Source organism: Pyxicephalus adspersus, chromosome 4 (assembly GCF_032062135.1).
Source record: "Pyxicephalus adspersus chromosome 4, UCB_Pads_2.0, whole genome shotgun sequence".
NCBI classification, from domain to species: domain Eukaryota; kingdom Metazoa; phylum Chordata; class Amphibia; order Anura; family Pyxicephalidae; genus Pyxicephalus; species Pyxicephalus adspersus.
The window spans coordinates 104,905,852-104,925,167 of NC_092861.1; the positions used below are offsets into that span (position 1 = coordinate 104,905,852).

Here is a 19,316-nt window from a genome sequence, read left to right on the forward strand (position 1 = left end):
ATCGGGAAGGAATTCTTTCCCCTGTTGCAGAAAAATGTACCAGGGTTTTTTTGCCTTCCTCTGGACCAACTATGTTCATAGGATTTTATATCTGGGATATGTTTATTTCCCTGGTGGTTGAACTTGAAGGACTTATGTCTTTTTTCAACCTAGCATACTATGTAACTATGTAATATAAAGCAAACAGGTGTAATACTGAGGTGTATTCACCACGTTGGGGGACCCATTCAAGTACAAATCAGTTTTATTTAAAAGTATTACCAGAAAATGAATCTTTACTGGCGGATTACAGCTGAAAAATCAATTAAAGTGGTTATTTGAGTTTAAAGCTTTCAAATGAGAATTTATTGAATGTTTCAGCAGTAAGTGGCCATGCTAATATGAACCTCTTACAGAGGTGGTAAAAGTGTTATTAATAGATTTAAAAAATTTGTATTTTAGGAAAAAATAAATACAGGACAAAAAGGAATCTCTGTATGACCCAGACTGATACAAAGAATGGGTGGGTTTAATAGAGGACCCTAAAACATTCAGTAATTTTGTTTTTGCTTTGCTCTTCTTTTGTGTGTTTTAAGGACAAGCCTCTAATGGTTAATTTGCAGTCAGGCTGAAAGAATTCAAATTTTTTTTTTGTATCCTTTTTGTTTTAGCTTTTTTTTACTTTTTGAGCCTGATTTGCAGAGTGATATACAAGTAATCAATTAATATATGGATCGCGACTTTATTAGAGAAACTGCCTTTAGTAAATGACCATTCAAATAGAAGGTCATTATTTTCCAAATTTTTGTTTTTTTTAGCTAGTTTTTAAATGCAGCAAATGCAATTCATTTACGTTTTTTGAGTTGTTTTTGTTGTTTGAATAGTGAGTTATTTAAATCAGTACCATTGTCCCATCATTAACTGTCTGAGGCTAGTCGCCGCTAGAGGCCACTGAGGACATCTTCCTTAATCACACTTTCCTGGATTTGCATTCAAGTTTGTTTCTGGATTAACTTGTTTTGATTCATTGCAATCACCTATCAATGTGACCTTTCCTGGCACTCATCCTGCCAGTGACCTTATGTGTCAACTCTGCCCCTTGACCACCAGGACCCACCTACCCTAGTTAAAAAACTCCCACCTCCCTTACCTCCTATTATTTTCTGGTCCTTGCACCAGGAGAACTTTCATATTCAAGAGGATCCTCTTCATCAGCAGGTAGGGGCCAGAGGGCAGAGACTGCTGGCCCTTCTTTAGTGCGCATGCTTGGCCTATAGAGGAAATCGGGCTTTCTGAATTTCACTAAACTGCATGATCAGCGCATGTGCAGTTGGCATTACGGGTATCTGAATTCCAGTGGCGCCAGATTTAAAGATGAAAATGGTGTTTTTTTTTGAATATTTACATTTTGGAAGTCCATTGTACTACTGCTTAGGGTAATTGGTAAAAAAAAAAAGAAAAAAAAAAAAAATATATATATATATGTAATGTATATTGTAAAATATAGCTGTCACTTCTTTTATGTTATATTTTTGTAGGATGTAGTTCAGAAAAAAACAATTCTGTGGCATATAGTTGCATAGTATAGAATGTGGTGAGCAATAAGCTCATATTTTTTACCTTTTCTCCTAGCTCCTGATACTTTCCCAACTGCCTCTCAAGCATTTTCATAGTCCTACCCTTCGATTCTCTAATAGGGGACAGGGTATAAGGAAAAGTTCGCCCCAGGAAAGTGCTGGCAGGAAGAGGTTTTTTCCCAATCAAGAAGTCAGTTAGGGGAGCGCCCTGAAAGGGAATCATGTTGGGCATGTGGCCCAAGAGCGTTACCATCAAAACTTGTATGTGCCACATGCTTTAAAGAAGCATGTTGTGATAAAGAAGTCCAAGGAAATGAGAAGGTATTGATCAGGCCATTACAGAAAGTTTAAAGAGACTTACTACAGGCTCCAGTTCCAACTCAGAGGATGAGCCAGGAAAACAGTTGGAGCCTTCTCAGGATTCAGATGTTTCAGGTTCAGAGGTATAGAAAGGAAGCTATTCAGTGGGAATAAACTTCTTATTCCCCACCAAAGAAAAGAAGGTATTTTTCTACCTTTCCCTTCATGGAGGAAGTGAAGCAAGTGAAGCATCAAGAAGGAATGAATGAAACTGGATCACAAATGCTCTCTTTTTAACAGATTTTCAAAATTTACATTCTGAATCAGAAAGACACATAATTCTGTGATTCAAACCCAATTGTGGACACACATGTGGTCCTGCCAATGGATAATTGAGCAGCATTTATTTTATTTTGAGAACATATGTTAAAATTCATGTTTTGTACATGAAAACCCACTTAAACTCCAAAACATATATCTTCTGGAAGCAGAGGAACGATGTATGTATGTATGTGACACAATATAAGTGATAGGGTTTATCAAACCAATATTTTTATTTAAAAATACACTCAAATTCTGCACTTTCTCTCAAAGTGCACATAAGCAAAATAAAATCTCAAAATGTTATGTAAAATATAGAAGATGTGACTAAATCAAGAAGCTAAATACTAAATGTGAAGACCAAAAATTGTGTGCTGCCATTAAACAGCAACAAAGTATTATACCAAATTGTGGGTGATGTTTCAAAAACCCTTTACAGCTCACCAGTTAAGAGTTATTAAATACTGATGCTAGAATTATTTTCCTACTACAGCTTGTGTGGACATAACTGATATGTGTTGCACAGTTGCTTATGTATGAATGTGCTCCCATTGCATTTGCATGTTTTTTTTTTCTAAAACTTTTTTTCACTTAACTTTAATACTATCACACAAGGAGCTGACAAGCGACCTATGTATGCGATACAAGTTTTGTGACAGGTCACCTTTAAAGAGACATTAAGGGTCAACAAGTTCTCCTAATGCATCCATGTCATCTGCCTATATATACCAAATACAGACTGTACTTGATCTTCTTTTATCCTAATCATTGTGGCCACAATTTGAAAGCTCTAAACATAGACGTGCTCTCAACTGGGAACTTAAGGGCAGACTGACAACAAATGAATCTCATCTTTCCTCTTCTCTCCATGGTGATGGCTTCAATAGATGTCCCAGGCTCCCCCTGGTCACAATTGGGGGAATACTTTTACCTGCACATAAAATTATTTGGAGGATTTTATTGAATCACTTCTGTTAAAGAGGTTGAAGCTTTTTCTTTTAAAATGTTTGTTTATCTGGTGCTGGCAAAAGAGTTTAGGGTACAATGCAATCAATTGGAAAATAAACCTTTGCATGTATACAGGAATGTTAGTGTAATTTTGTGTCTCAATTAGATATTGCTGCACTGCATTGTCTGTCCCAGTCTATCCCACTCGCATTTTTACTTTTTGTAAAATAGTGATCCTGAGAAGCTGTAAAACAGGTTCCTGTGATACAAACACTTATTTTTGCCAGAAAATCTGATACAGACAGAAATGATAGTATAGGAATGTTTTTTGGTATCACTAAATTTAACCTACCTTTGAACTTTGAATGTAACTGGTGACAAAGGAAGCAGAAAGAGGAAGTTACACAGTACAGACCATAGGATGTAAACACTTACAAACAATTTATGCAGCTGTGTGTGCATCATCTGTAGGAGATAACACAACTCAGATTAAAGGTAAATTTCTACAATGTAATTTTTACAATAAAATATTGTGTCACATTTAATAAGTATTTTGAACCAAGCTTAATAATTTTAACAGTATGATCATATATTAAGATATTCTAGAACAAACACTTGAAGAATCTTATTGATGTTGTCAATAGATGCAGAATCAAGGTTTTCTTCATTATCTTCAAATGTATGCCAGACAGCTGGAAAGGGTGATGGAATAAGGTGCAGAACTGAAACACCTGTAAAAAAATACCTGCAGTTAGTATGTTTTTATGTTTAATAACAAATAAAATAAGTTTGTAATACTGCAGGTGCATTGGTGAAACAGCTTCAGGCTGAGTTTTGAAAGAATAGAAAATATTAACTCAAATCTGTAATTTTTTTATTTACTTGAACCTTTAAACAAACAAAACAAAAAACAAACATTTTCAGTGCCTTCACTGATAAACTTAATTCCATCACACACATATACACACACACACTATTCGTACAGTGATTTGTTCCATGCAAACTAGATATGAGTGAATGTACTATAATGTACCTAAAAAAATATTAATTTTCATTCACAATAAATATAAATGTAATTATACCTACTAATAAAACAATGTCCTTTATGGATGTGAGTGTTAACACTTATAGTCTTAGCTCTCTTAAGTGCAATCGGTGGTTACAAAGCAAGACATTTTGAACAGAGAATGCAATATAGTCACAGGCTATATATGTCAATGATTTGTAGTTCTCTAATATATACTTGAATACATTTGTTTTTTGTATTACAGGAATATGTGATGTATCCTTGAAACATAATATAATATGATTTGTTTTATTTTTGACCTAATAACATGTAAAAGAACTCTGGTTAAGTAGCACGATTCTTTATTCTGTCTTTTAAAAAGAAAAGCTGATTTTAAAATACATTTCACTTTCTTCTGATTTATTTTGTTGCAAATCATTTTTATACATGGTATAAAGTTTTTCAACAAAGAGTTAAAATTTCTGCAAGATGGTGTGTTATAATTCACAATTCACAAACTAAACAATATAATGGTATGAATATCTTTCAAATAAATTCAAATCAACACAGAAAGTATAACGCTTTGAAAAGTAACAGTGCAGGCATGCTAGGATTCTTGCCTGTTATTTATAGTTCCGTTTTCCTTTAAAATCACTTCCTGACACTATATTGCTGGAAAAATATTATGAAGCATATTGAGTTTTGAGGCACACCAGTCAACCCATTGCATTGTTATACAATGGTATAAAAATGGAAGTTAATGTATTGTCATTAGCAATCCAACCAGATCAATAATGACCACTGACATTACACTGAAAGTTTTCCTTCATAGTCAAACAATATGGACCATACACTACAAACCCCAAACTACTGCATTTTGTACTCTGATATAAGATGCATTCATCATAATGCGAAAGTTTGTATAATGTGTTGTTCATACTACTAGGCATCTGTCTGTAAATGAGGAATTTGCTGTTTAACAAATGGTCACACATTTTGTTATTACTGTTCTTAAAGTGGAACTATACCTAAATTATAAAAAGTATAGTCAGGTAGGGTCACTTTTGCAGCCTGTTTACAATCTTTCTTTAGTGTACAACAGGGCCAGCAAACTTATTTGGCTACTAGGCCATTTTAGGAGGTCAAGAAGGCACACTAGGCCGGACTCTCTCTCAAGTCCTGCGCTGATGGCTCCGCCCCCCACCAGGAATGCCCCTGAAGAGAAAACCCTTTCCTCCGCACTGCTTAGGGAGGAGAGAGAACACCCATTAAAGGAAATCTTTGTCCTCTGCAATGCATACGGAGGAGAGGGAAAGTCCCCTTACCCCGGCGGCAGAAGTGTTAACGCCGTCCGTAGTAAATAGGGAAGGGAGGCATAACAACGAGGCTCAAGCGCTGCATGCGGCTCCGGAGCCACGGGATGCTGACCCCTGCTGGCAGGGATTAGGCCAGATTGACTAGGGGGCGTTAGGCCGAAATGGACTACTGGCTAGGCCGTATCTGGCCTAAAGGCCGGAGTTTGCCTACCCCTGGTGTACAACAAGCTTCACAACAAGCTGCACATGTGCATACCCCTGTCTGCTGGGAATGAATTAACCCCCATGTGCATGTTTGGTAGTTACATCTTTCTGGACCAGCTAATCAACATGATTTCAAAAGGACCAGGTGAAGGTAGCAGAGTTTGTGTCAGAGGGAGAACAGGTGGGTGTAATTAAAAATAGTGACCATTTTTTTCTAATTTAAGTTTAGCTCCTCTTTAATACATTTGCCAAGATAGCAACATGAAATAGGTACAGCAATAACTAACATTCAGTATACTGTCACCAGAGTCCACCAATATACAGTTGTGTTCAGAATAATAGCAATGTATTTAAAAAGCTGAATAAAGGACCAAATCCTTACAACAGCTTTTCCTTTAATACATGCAAATGCATTGGGAACACTGCGCATTCTATTCCAAATCAATACATGCAGAAAAATGTATCAAGTTTGTGTTATTCCTTTACAGAAAGTTAAAAAAATAGAATATTAGGGTGTTTAACAAATCACAGTGTCTGCATTATTCTTTACAAACTCAAAAATTGACTGAATTAAAAAATATAAACTGAAAAATGTTTCAAGATTTTGCTTTCCATTGAATCACTAAACTTAAATTTAGTTTGTATAACCACTGTTTCTGAAAACAGTGGAACATGTAGAAGTCAACTTCTGGCACCTGTGAACCAGCCAAGAATGATTGGATTACATTACATAATTCTTCTGCATTTCTTGGTTTTGCCTCAGAAATGGCACTTTTTATGTCACCCCACAAGTTTCTTTTTGACAGATCGGAGGAAAAGGACACGGTCAGAGGATGGGATCGTATACATTATTTGGGGTTGGATATCTTAAGGGTGGCTAATATCAACTGGAAGTAAATCCTGTAGGAAATTACCACTCTATTTATTCTATCAAGAGATTTAAGGTGGGGGGGGGGGGGGGTTATTTAAAATAAGTAATACATTTTATATATAAACAAAATGCAAAGAAATTACAATCAACACATAAACTACCATTGCAGTTAAAAATATTTTGTTATTTTTTGTATTTATTTCTTACCCCTTTCTAAAAATGGAACATGATCATCAATAACTTGTCTTGCCCGCAAACCGCTTTCAAAGTACAGTGTTTCAGATGGATGATCCTTCAGCAAGCCTAAATTGTGTAATCTTCTTTCTTAAAAAGAAAAAAAAAGAAAATCGTTCACCATTAAATCTACATGTATCTGGCAATAATTAAAAAATATGTATTTTCTTATGGCCATTAAATCCCACAATTTGGTTTACTGGATTCCGAATGGATTATCTGACTGCGTTTCCAGTTGGCCACTCTCCTTCAGCTAACTTGGAAAGAGAATTGGAAATGGTAGAATGGACAATATGTGAAAAAAAAGTATTACTTTAAATTTAAGTTGCCATCTTGGACACTCTTTTTGCTAAGGGTATGGTGGGCAAAATGTTACCTTTTGAAGGAGCATCAAAAATGTTTTCTAAAGAATTTATGGAAGCAGACTAAAATCTTGTGGAGCAGTAAAATTCTTCACAGATGGAGTAATGTGATTACCTGTACAAGGGTACATATTAAGTAGTGGGATGCCATTGACCTTTGTAAAATAATCTTTCCTTTGATTGTGCTTAATTGAAATCTCTGTCCAATCTCAAATCTCACAAAGTCACAAAGAAGGCCCCAAAGTTAAACTCACTGGCAGCACATTGTAAATGAAGCCCTACAAGTATATTGACAAAGGCAGCAAGATGAAGCTTTGTGGGTCTGAACACAGTACAATGGACATGATAGCTTCATTCAGGCTAAGTTGAGCTTTTAAAGTCATGCTGTTAAAACATCAAAAAATTGGTCTGGAAAAGGTATAGGGTATATAGCAGAGGTAAGGGGAAATCTACAGTCAAGGACCTCTGCAGTTCAGGACCTTCAGGACCTTCTTTGACTTAAACAACTTCAGGAAGCATGTGATCATTTTGAAAGGAAGAAATAATATATTAGTTCATAAAAGTCTGGACCAGGATATGAACCTTCAACTGTGGTGCAACATATTGGGTCTGCATCCAGAGTTCACATCGGGGAAACTTCTTATGAGACACAGCCTGTTTTAAAATCTATCCCCCTGGTACAACTCCTTTAGGAAGCTTCATAGTATTAACTATCCACAACATACCTTTCTAGCCAACAAAGATGCGAGCTATGTCCACCTGATGCCTAAATCCTGGTTCATCCTTGAATATTTATTTAGACATACTAGCTTTTTCTTGCATCCAGAAAGCCTTTACCTATAGAGACTTTTTCTATTCTTATGGATAGGATCTTTAAGCAAAAATAGGGAAGAATCAACCAGAAGAGACTATGGTCCTCATTTATTAAAGCTCTCCAAGACTTGAGAAGATACGCTTTCATCAGTGAGCCAGGGTGATTCAGCAAATCTGGAATGGATCTGGTCCAGGATTAAAAGTATTTGCTAACAAATAGCAAACTACTTTTAAGAAAGCCATTCTAGGTTTGCTGGATCACCCAGGTTCACTAATAATTGTGCATCTTTTCGAGCCTAGGAGAGCTTTAATAAATCAGGCTCTATAGGTAAATGGGTGAAAGCAATTACAGCAAGTTCTGTTCAGTTTTGAGAAAACAGAAAAATGTTCTTTGCTTGACATAAGGGCTGTCTATTTGGCCTGAATGTCCCATTAAAGAGTTCTGGTAATGTTTAGCCAAAAAGACGGTGTTACACTAATAGTCTCAACCTAATAAGTAATAAGTATTCCTGAAACTTTGATGCAGTAATACAGCACTTTTAGTGTCATAAGCCAGTTATAGATATAAAAAGTGCCCAGGGGCACCTCTATACTGGTCTAGAGCTTCTTGAAAAATGAAGGCCTTATAAAGGGATCATCAAGTTATGGAAACCCCTTTATAGTAATACTGGCAGAGCAAATAATGGCTAATTTGCGCCTATTGATGCGTTGTATAATTTGTGTGTAACTTGCTAATGTTTACCAGGAGCTTTAGGCAATTTGTTTTTTTTTTCTAGCAAACAGTAACATTTTAGCCACCACATGGAAGTGAAAGAGTTAACTGCCAGTGGCTTTATCAGTCAGTAACTGGGATTTTTTTTTTTAAATGTCAGTAAACTAGTCTTTGTTTCCAAATGGCTAAACATGGTTGAGGGGAAGCAATGTTGTCAGGAAATGGAGGGAGGTAGAAAGTTAAAACAGACAGACGTGTTTGGAAAAAGGTCAGAGAGGGAGTGGACTGGAATTGGCAAGTAAAAGCAACGTCTTTACTCCTTTGACCAAGTGATTCTATGTGTAACTCTTGACCACAGCAGAACCATTCATAAAGCATCACATTAAATAAAGTCACTGAGTTAATATATTATTGTTGTATGTTACAAGTAGTCTAAATAGATTTTTAGATAGTTTAGAGTTGATTTTCTGTGTATGGTTTGATTCATACCTTACCCCGAGCTTCTTGACTTATTCAACTTATTCTTTTTACACCATATTTTGAGTAAATCGCCATACTTCTTTGAAGTCAGAAGTCATTTTGGGACAAATATTTCACTAAAAACAGTCAACTAGATCAATCAAGAAGGAGCTTCTCTAGAGCTTGTTCCTGGTGCAAGACTGGCACATTTTGCCAAGGCCTTGGTAAACCAGGTCAATAACAATAATGGAGGGCTTCAATTTTTCAATACGCCTATTAACCTCCCTGCCAGACTGAATATGTATTCTTGAATGTCAAAGTGGTTATTTCCATTTAAATTTCCTGCCAGACAAGCCCTCCCGCACACCAACACCGCACGCTCACACGTCCCATTGACTACACCAGGTACGCGAGGCCAGGGAACACGGATGCCAGGCAGGCATTGCCAGAGGACACCACAAGCTTGTGGGAACCAGGTAAGCCCTTTACAATGCCACCAGGACAGAGGTGGTCTTAACCACAGGGGAGGTTGAGCCTTTTTCCACTTTTTTTTTTGAAAAGTGTAAAAAATGTTGAAGTGGTTAAGGACAGAAAAGGCCTTGTCATGGCATTTCCACTTGTTATACAGGCTGTCCTTCGACTTCTTTTAATTTCTAAACAGCTGATCTGTGAACTTGTATTTTCTAAAACTGATGTTTACAAACTTGCTGTTAGATGTGGCTAACTTCTCAAACTTGAGTGTCTCAAACACTGAATGGGTCATTCTGAGTTTTTTAAGTGTTTATAAAGATGTTTCAAACCAAGATATGTGGCAGAAAAGAGTTAAAATAGGGGAAAACGTTGCCCAAAAACACTTTGGGTGACTAAAGCGTTTTCAGGCATTTTTTAAACATTTTTTGAAGGAATTTTTGGGTGTTTTAACAATTCCATAAGGAAAAAGCTTTGGTGTGAATGTTCCCATTGGAATAAATGCTCAGGTAAAATGCTGGTAAGACAGTGTGTATAGACTTAGCCAAAACAATTTGCTTGCTGAATTTGGATGTAATCTATGCATCCGAGCCCCATTCAGATTGACCAAGGGGGCTCCAGCAAAGACTCACATTCAGATATAGGAGACAAAAGACATTAGGAGTAAAAAAAGGTTTCTTATGAGAGCCCCTAAAGGTTTTAGATACAAGTTATAAACCCTTAAAACTAGATGGATAACTGCTAAGACCCAGATGAATTTTGTAGTGTCAGAAATAAAAGTCAAAAGAGGGTTTGGGACAATAGTCCATAGTTTGGGACTTAGTCAGTACTGCCATACTTTGTGGCCAGCATTGGTCTTTTAGATTCAGCCTGGTAACTTTTTCAAATCTTTTCACAATGCTTACATTAAAAAGAAAACAGACCAAAATATGCAGAGAGCAATCAGATGTTACAAACAAGCAGGTTATTCATGAGACCCTGCTAACAATGAGAGAATGAAAATCAGCAGTATCCTACAGCCCTGATTGGCACTAGTGACTAAAATGATTTTCTGCAGAAGTGGAGGATTTCATCAGGATGAGCTGGTAAGAGGTGTCCTAGCAGAGCTGTCCAATGGCCTGTTATGTTCCAATGTTTCAAATGCAAAACTAAATCAATTTGGGATGCTTAGACATGCAAGAGACTGAGGCGTTTTTAATTCAGACTTTCAATCAAACAAAAATATCTTTCGGTACTAGCTAATGAAATAAAAGTTCACTTAGTTAGTGTGAATCAAGTAGAAACAGCTGTAGCAGTATTTGAGTTGCTGATAGCATTGAGCTTTAGGATAGGTGATTGCTATCTTCAGCAAACAGCATGTAAAACAGTAAAAATAAGGCACTACTGTGCTAAAGGTTTAGACGCCTTTGAAAAATATGGTAAATTGAGAATGCTTTTAAAAAAGTGAAATGCAGTTTTCTTTTTGTTTTTTTACTATGAACAATCTGCAAAATTAATAAACAGAAAAAAATATTTAATCACTTTTTTGTGCATCCATGTTTGAGAGAATGTCAGATTCCCTGTTTTATAAATAGAGCCCTTACCCTTAAGGTTGCCCTTAAATAGTGTCCAACCTCTTGGAAGAGTATATATGCAATGATCTACTGTATACCAGAATAATTCAGAGAGAATAACAACATGAAATTCAGCAAAAGAGGGCAGTTGTTGTACTAAAACTATCTGAGCTTAAATTTTCTGTAGCATTCACATCTACATGGAAAATAGCTTTTTTGTCTTTGTACCCCTAATCCTCCGAAATTTTGTTGGATGTGGTCCCAACCTTTTGGAAGTGCAAAGCTGGTCTTGAAAATATGGCTTATGTTTTTTTAGTTTAATTTTAATATACACGTCTATCATTATCATATATATTATCATATATATCATGTTATAGATTAAAATTAGTTTATTTATTACTTTATAGAACTAAACACTTACCAATAGACTGAAGTCTGTTATACCAGCGAATAGTATTTTGAAAGTAGTTTGGAAAAACAGGGTTTGGAGCTCCAATTAAATCAAGTAAAACAAACAAATCCTAAAGAAAAAAAAATGTATTTTGTTAACTAATACTAAAAACACAACGCACACTTGTAAGATTATTTTACTAAATAAAACAGTAAAATCATACTCAAGGATAACAGACAGCATTCAGGGGGCTTCATTGCCTAAACACTGCAGTTTCATTTCTAAGAATTTGGTGTGTGTGTGTTTGGGGGGGATACATCTGTCGATTAGAATTAAATGGACTGGCTAGTAGTAATCTAATTAGCAGTTGTTTAAAATCTACACCACTTAAATTTTTTTATTGTGACCATTTCAGTATGCCAGGGCCCAAATGCTGAGACACTCACCAGTATGGCCGAATCAGCCTCTCACAATATTGTGGGGTGTTTTCCCCAGACAACGCGTGCCCAGGCCACAAAGCTGGGGGGTTAAACATTCCTGGAGCCCAGACCACCAGCCATGGTGTATCCCAGGTTTAATTGGCAATTCACAGCCCTGTTCTAGCCCCCCCCCCCTTCAGGGGATTCACTTCTCTCTGAGGCCTTCCACAAGCCTAGTGACGACTGACACTGGAAGAAGCACGTAAGAGCCCTACTGACCAGGCAGGAGCTAGAATATAATATCAAAGGCTAGCTGTAATGCCAAATTCCAATCTTTATGCTGCACCCTGCAACAGGTTTCCGCCTCTACCAAAGCCCTACAAGACATTTGCACTGATCTTTTTATCCAAATATTTTCTCACCAGGAGGTGCTAATGCTCCATGAGTCTCAAATACAACTCCTATTTCTCACCAAAGACAATGTTTAGAACAGAAGTATTAGGAATGTTATCAGGATTTTGGGATTTTCAGAATCTGTTTCCAGCTAAGCTTAACCTTTTGTTTTTCAATCTTGCTCAACAACCCGGTTGAGGCAGACCTCGCGGTCCATGGAATTCCGGGCCTTGTGCCATGGACCCTCAACGACCACGCAACATGATCTGTCATATTTAAAAATATTTAGATTTTGTTAGTGACTGAGTAGTATGGGGGCTGCTAACTGGGGTAGCCCTGTCTTCCACTCCCCATCTTTAGCTCTGTACCTTTTTCTGTCCTAATGTGTAATTGAAGCTATCCTGTGCTGGGAGTGTATTTTACGGTTTAGGAATGGATATGTTTTCTTGACTATTGCTGGGTGTGTTCACATTTAAATTCCCCCATCCCTATATTTCTTTGGCTTTATGATAGAACACAGAGTTATGTCATGTTCATTTGATTTCCTCGAACGTGAGATGCTTTGTTCCCTGCTTGTTTTACTACTCCTTCCCAGAAGGTTGCCTGTCTCTAAGTGACAGGTTTTGAGAAGTTGACTATCCTCGCACACAATGGACATTGGGCAATTGCAACACCTTGATTCTTCTCTTTTTCAACTGTTCTGTTGAAGATCTGCTGGTGTGCTCGGGATCACTGTCCTTTTTGCATGACTGATGGGTAAATACAGTTTTATTTAATACCAATAATGTCTCACCAACAATAATGCTTTACCAGTATGTACTGTGATATGTATGTATATGTCATATATGTATACCTTTTATGAAGTCATCCTAAAGGAATACAGCTTGTCCTTTAACTGGCATCATTATTAGGTAAAGGTTAAAGGATGATCATTGATCAGTACTGGTCAAGCACTGGTCATTGTTTCAGTTCCTGAAGTTCAAGTAGTCTCAACTAAAATTTACTGCATGCTAAATGTTTTTTGATCATCTGCCAAGCCAATAAAATTGGGGGACTCCTTGGCTAAATGCAACTCACTTCTGCAGCTAAGTAATTTTTCTAAATTTAACTCTTTCTTATTGCATTGTTTTATCTATCTGTCTTTATTATTAAAAAATAGTATAATCTTTAATTTATATATTCTTGGAAGCCTTTGTCTTATCTCTCTTTGTACACTTTAAATTTGACCCATCGTTATTTATAAAAACTGTCACAAAATATATATACGTGACATACCAATGACTCATTTTGGCCAAGATTTAGCAAAATAGCCTTACATTTGACACTTTAAATACTTTGGTATTTGATAATACTCCTTGGCATTATAATAACACATTCAAAATAATTCAGACTAGAAAACTACTAAAACTTCTGCTTTTATAGAGGTGGTCACACTTGCTAATGATCAAATAATCAAGCGCATTAGATTAACAGCACCTGGCTGCTACTTACCCTCCTAATTCCTATGGAAATGGTAAGGGTGTACTTTCACATACTGCTTCTACAGTTTGACCTAGTCTTTGTTAAATAAATAATGTTATTTTACAGAGGCTGTATTTACCAATTTTAAGAATTGTAAAGAAACAAATGATTTTTGTGATGTCCTGGAAGTCAAAGCCTTAGAAATGAAGGGGGTGTTTTCTTTTTCACAATATTGGATATGATACCTTTCAGCTACCTTTTGGCATTAAACTTGGTAATAAAAGAGAACATAAGTGTGAATGTTCACTCTATTTTGCTACGATAGTCTGTAGCCTTTATTACCTGTGCCTCCTGTTGCTTCAAGTGTCTCCTGTGTTCCCTGTGCCCGCAGTAGCCCGTGTCACTGGTGTCTGTCTCCTGGATCCCTGGCAATTGACCCCCGGCGTGTGACCTGACCTCTCTTGCTTGCTGCCTGCCTCGACCTCCGCTTTCCTCGACTATCCTTCTGCTTTGTGATTTGTTACCGTGATTTGCCCACCTTGGTTTGCCCAAGGACCGCAACCTGGCAGTAACCAGGGGCATAACGTCCTCACCATCAGAGGCTCTGGAGAAAACCTGGTTACTGCTTAGACTCTGCGCCTTGGCCCTTTGTCAGAGCCCACACCACACCCGTGCAAGCCATAGCACCCCTAGTGGTCCTGTCTCTCTGTGCGTGACAGATGTTTCGAATCATTCATGTTTGGCAAATCACAGAAGGAGGTGTGCTTAGGTTATCACTATTTTAACCTAGCCCCACTGATTCTTGGCATTTCACGCAGTACATTATACACTATATATGACATTCAGACTGGGCCTGCATGACTTGGTAACCCTAATCAATGCCTGTCCAGGTGATCTTTAAATCTGGATAAACCCTAGCTGACTTAGGCTACGTACACACATGCAATACCTGTTGTTAGAAAATGAAGGATTAATGACTGAACAACAAATATTCAGGATTATTTTGAACGATCATATTGTGCACAATTCTGTACATGATGAAATGATACGATCGTTCAAGTATAATCCACTAATAATGTACACACACTAGATACAATCGTTTGAATGATGCAGGAAGTGAATGTACAGGAGAAAGTGTATCACAGAACAATCCACGATCACTGAACAACCGTACACACAATAGATAGCGAACAATCGTCACCCAATCTGATCCCCCGGGACGGGTCGTTTGTTTCATGCCACATTCCTTGTTCATCGCCAAGTGAGTGCTGCAACGTTTCAATGCTGCTGAGACATGGACACCTCAAACTTCATGTTGCCATATTTCAAGTGATCTAGTATTAATTCTTTAGAATGACTCATGAAAGTTTTATCACTATGATTGAGAGACCAAAAAACAGGCCTTGTAGTGGTGACACCCGGGTCTTCATGACCCAAAAATATCAAGGTTATGGCCATAGTCTATTTGGATAAAATGTTTTTTTGATTACTTTGTTCAGAAGGGCTAAACAGTTAATGCAGTAAACTACTCTGTTCTAAAGCAGAATTTGAAAAAATGGTAAGGTAAGCTGCAGAATGGTGTCCTATTTTGCCAGATAATGCAGCTGATCACACACCCTACAAAACAATGGTTGTTTTGCAAAGTTTGGGGTATGAACATAAACCATCCACCATACTCACCAGATTTTACTATATCTGACTAATTCCTATTTTCTGTTTCCAAACCTTAAGTATTGAAATGTAGAAAAGTTTTTAATGATTCAGAAGTGACAGTAGCATAGCAGTACTTAAAGCAGACCTATCACCAAAATTTATACTTTAGACAAAATTCTTCCTGCTCTCCACGATCCTGGGCGGCTTCTGTGTCCCCTAGCATTGCATACCTGGCGGGATCGATGTGATGTGTGAAGCGCCGGTACATTGGGGAAGCGTGGCCTGGTGGGAAATTTAAAAGCAGATTACGTTGTAATCCGCTTTTATCACATTGATCACAGTGATAAAGTGATAAAAAATAAATCCAAATAATCAATAAATATAAAAGATTATCTGTAAGTGCATACAAAAACTTTGTTTAGTGCCCTGACTTACTGTTTGTCCACTACCAGCCCTGACCTTTGTCTGACCTTTGCCTGAACTTTTCATGACCTTTTCTTTATTTCCTCATACATGTCCCTGACTTCTGACTGGAAACTTGACCACATCCATGGCTTTCAAAAGGCGTCTCTATAGCGTAAAAACTGTTTTCGAACAGCTAGAAAACAGCGATAGTGATTAAGAATCACTTGTGGAATCGAGCGATAGTGATTCACCAGGAAACTTGTCATCAGACAAAAAAAGTGAACACAGCAATGAATCTGAGCTTGAGGTCAGTGATATGCGAACTTGGTGCTCTATTGACCTTAGTTAAGCTGCGTACACACTGCCAATTTTTGTCGTTGGAAAGGATCTTTCACGATCCTTTCCAACGACAAGGGAGTGCACGATACATGAACGGTGCTGTACATACAGCACCATTCATGCTCTATGGAGAGGGGAGGGGGAGAGCGACGGAGCGGCACCCTGCTGCACGCTCTCCCCTTCACTTTCATTACGATCGGCTGTCGTCCGGACGATGGACGACACCGACTGTACACACGGCAGATTTTCGCCCGATAATTGGCCGATGCCGATTATCGGGCGATAAAAATCTGACGTGTGTACGTAGCTTAAGGCTCAGGCAGTGCCCCCAAGAATCCCATTTACTGGAGCACCTGATATTAAAATAGATGCTGAACGTGACGACCCCTTGGCATACCTACAATTATTTCTGACAAATGGGTTATTGGAAAATGTTTTTTTTAATGGTTTTTTTATTGAAAAAATAGTTGCTGAAACTCCTGCAGAAGTGGTATTGGTCTACTAAAAACTTACTTGCCACTCCATTCTTTGGCACAGTCATGTCAGACTACAGATTTACCCTGATCATGAAATATTCACACCTCACAAACAACAAAGAATTTGATGAAACTACTCATCATGCACCAAAACTAAAAAATGTGGGAAGTATCTCAAATGATTCTAAAAAATTTACAACAGACCTATGTGCCAGAAAGAGACATCAGCATAGATAAAAGTATAATGGCTTACAAGGGGTGGCTCAGCTGGGTGCAATACATTGCATCAAAGAAAGCACAATTAGAAGTAAAATCCTACATGCTGTGCGAATTGTCAACTGGCTACATTTGGAATTCAGTCTCATATACTGCAAAAGGAACAACATTGAATCCAAAATACAGCAACTATGGAATGGCAACATCTTCTGTTCTCCCACTTATTGAGCCATTGCTATATCAGGGCTATTGTGTCACAACTGACAGCTTTTATACTTCTGAACTTTATGAGTTTCTTCTGCAGCACAAAACAGATGCCTATGGAACCGTTAGGGCTAACCGGCGCAATATGCCATCAATGTTTGGAAACAGGAAGCTGAAGACAGGAGAAATGGTTGCCTGGCAGAAAGGGAAAATGATGGCCCTGTGATGGCGTGACAAGAAAGTTGTGTGCCTAATGAGTACAGTCCATAATGCCTCCACTGTTATGGTACGAGCAAAAGGTGAGAAAGAAATCATGAAGCCACAAGTAGTAATAGATTACAATAACACCATGGGAGGTGTCAACAGAGCTGATCAAGCAATGACATTCTACCCAGCAATGAGAAAACAGCAAAAGAAGTATTACAAGAAGATCTTCAGGTATCTTCTTGAGCAATGCTTGTGGAATGGTATTCTCTTCAAACAAGTGACAAGAGTGACAAGCCTGTGAGTCATTCTGACTTAATTTGGAAAGTTTCCGAACGTATTTTCCTGAACCACCAAACACCATCAATAGCTGTGAATAGACCTGGAGGTCGCTCTGTTGGAGTTGTCAACCCAGAACGCCTGAGTGGTCATCATTTCGTGGACTACAGTCAGCACCTATAAGGATGTGCGTGGTTTGTTGCTCAAAGAGACATGACAGTGCAAAGAAGATCAGAACGGAAACCAGCTTCTACTGTCCTTACGTCGTGTGATGTTGGACTTTGTGCAGTCCCATGTTTCAAAATTTATCATACCGGGGATGTCTACTAGACCAATATGCAGTGTCTACTAATTAAAAAATAAAACTGCACCTTTGTTTGGACAAATTTCAGTGTTTTTGATTGATTAAATTGATAAATTAAATTTATTGTTATTATAATATTTTATTGTTTTTTATAATTATTACTTATAATTATTTATCATATTATAATTAATGATTTGTGTTTCAAACTTTATCATACCCGGAAGTTATTCCTAAAAACTTACAGGCCTACAATATTAAACAACAAATTTCGATGCAAAACAATGTACCGCTTTTGACTTCAAAATACTGACATAATCAGACCGCCAGGGAGGTTAGGGAAGCTCCGGAGGAATCAAAGGATCTGCATAAGTAAAGGTAAGTGAGTTTTTTTTTGTTTTGTTTTAGTTCTGCTTTAAGTGAGCAGTCATCAGAATCTTTTTAGGAAGCCCTAAAGTAACCTGAGAGACCATGTCCCAAGAGTGCTGAACTTCAGGGTGAATATGTGGAATAGCATGGACGTTTCATAGCATGTAAGTCATTCTTTTCTAGATCAGGTCAAGAACTTCATTATATTTCTAAAGCAGTAAATCTGACACTCAGCATGATTCTCTGGTGGGAGATCAATAACTGTTATTTAAAACACATGGACCTGAAATATTCTCCACGAAGGAATGCTGCTGAATGTTAGATTTTGTATTCTATAAACAGACCCCTTAATGTGAAATATTGTTACTACAACACAATTATTACACGTAGCACTTGTCTACAAACTTACTTTTATTAATCTCTATGGTAACAGTGTGCTTTGTAAATGTAGGTCAGTGAAAGCATGAATCACTAAAGCTATGAGTTTATAGAAACACTGGATTAATTATGCTATAATAATTTCTTCTTGAAGCTTCACACTTTTTAAACAGTCCTCTAACACTTCAAAAGCTAACAACATTGTGTCACTGTTAAAAGAGCCATTAAATTGAAAATGTGACTATAATATTTAGTTGCTGAGATGTGAGCAATTCCCCATCCATCAAGGAAGAGTAATCCTGCAATTGTTGAAGAATTCCCAGTAAAAATAATTTAGGTTTTAATCCCCAGTGTCATCAGGTATAAAGTAAATGCATTAAGGGGTAAAGGTTTAATAATCTCCATGGACTGCAAACCTGTTAGAGCATTCAGAAAATGTATTCTATAGCAGCACAGTGGAACACAATGCTTCTATGCCATGTAAAAGGGAACCTAAAACAGCACCATACAGGATATCTGCATCTCCTGTGAGTCCAGCAGCCATTTTTCAGTAAAGTAAACCTGATATAGCATATATATAGTCCTATATACTCCTGCAGAAACAGATAACTACAAGTGTTATATATTGATTGTTATTTATATTATATTTAATCCTTTACTGCAGAATCAATAAAGTGGGCTGGATTTTGTGTTATCCAGACTCAC

At 37.4% G+C, this 19,316-nt stretch overlaps 1 protein-coding gene across 1 annotated transcript in view; it reads right to left on the reverse strand.

Moving 5' to 3' along the window:
- Positions 1-2,386: 2,386 nt before the first annotated feature.
- QPCT (glutaminyl-peptide cyclotransferase) overlaps positions 2,387-19,316 on the reverse strand; it is a 75,559-nt gene continuing 58,629 nt past the window's right edge. Inside the window, exons 5-7 of the mRNA XM_072409223.1 lie at positions 11,545-11,644; positions 6,730-6,846; positions 2,387-3,856 (exon numbers count right to left, since the gene is read on the reverse strand). Of these exons, the coding sequence (XP_072265324.1) occupies positions 3,711-3,856; positions 6,730-6,846; positions 11,545-11,644 (363 nt within the window). The 3' untranslated portion in view covers positions 2,387-3,710. The remainder of the gene's footprint in view (positions 3,857-6,729; positions 6,847-11,544; positions 11,645-19,316) is intronic.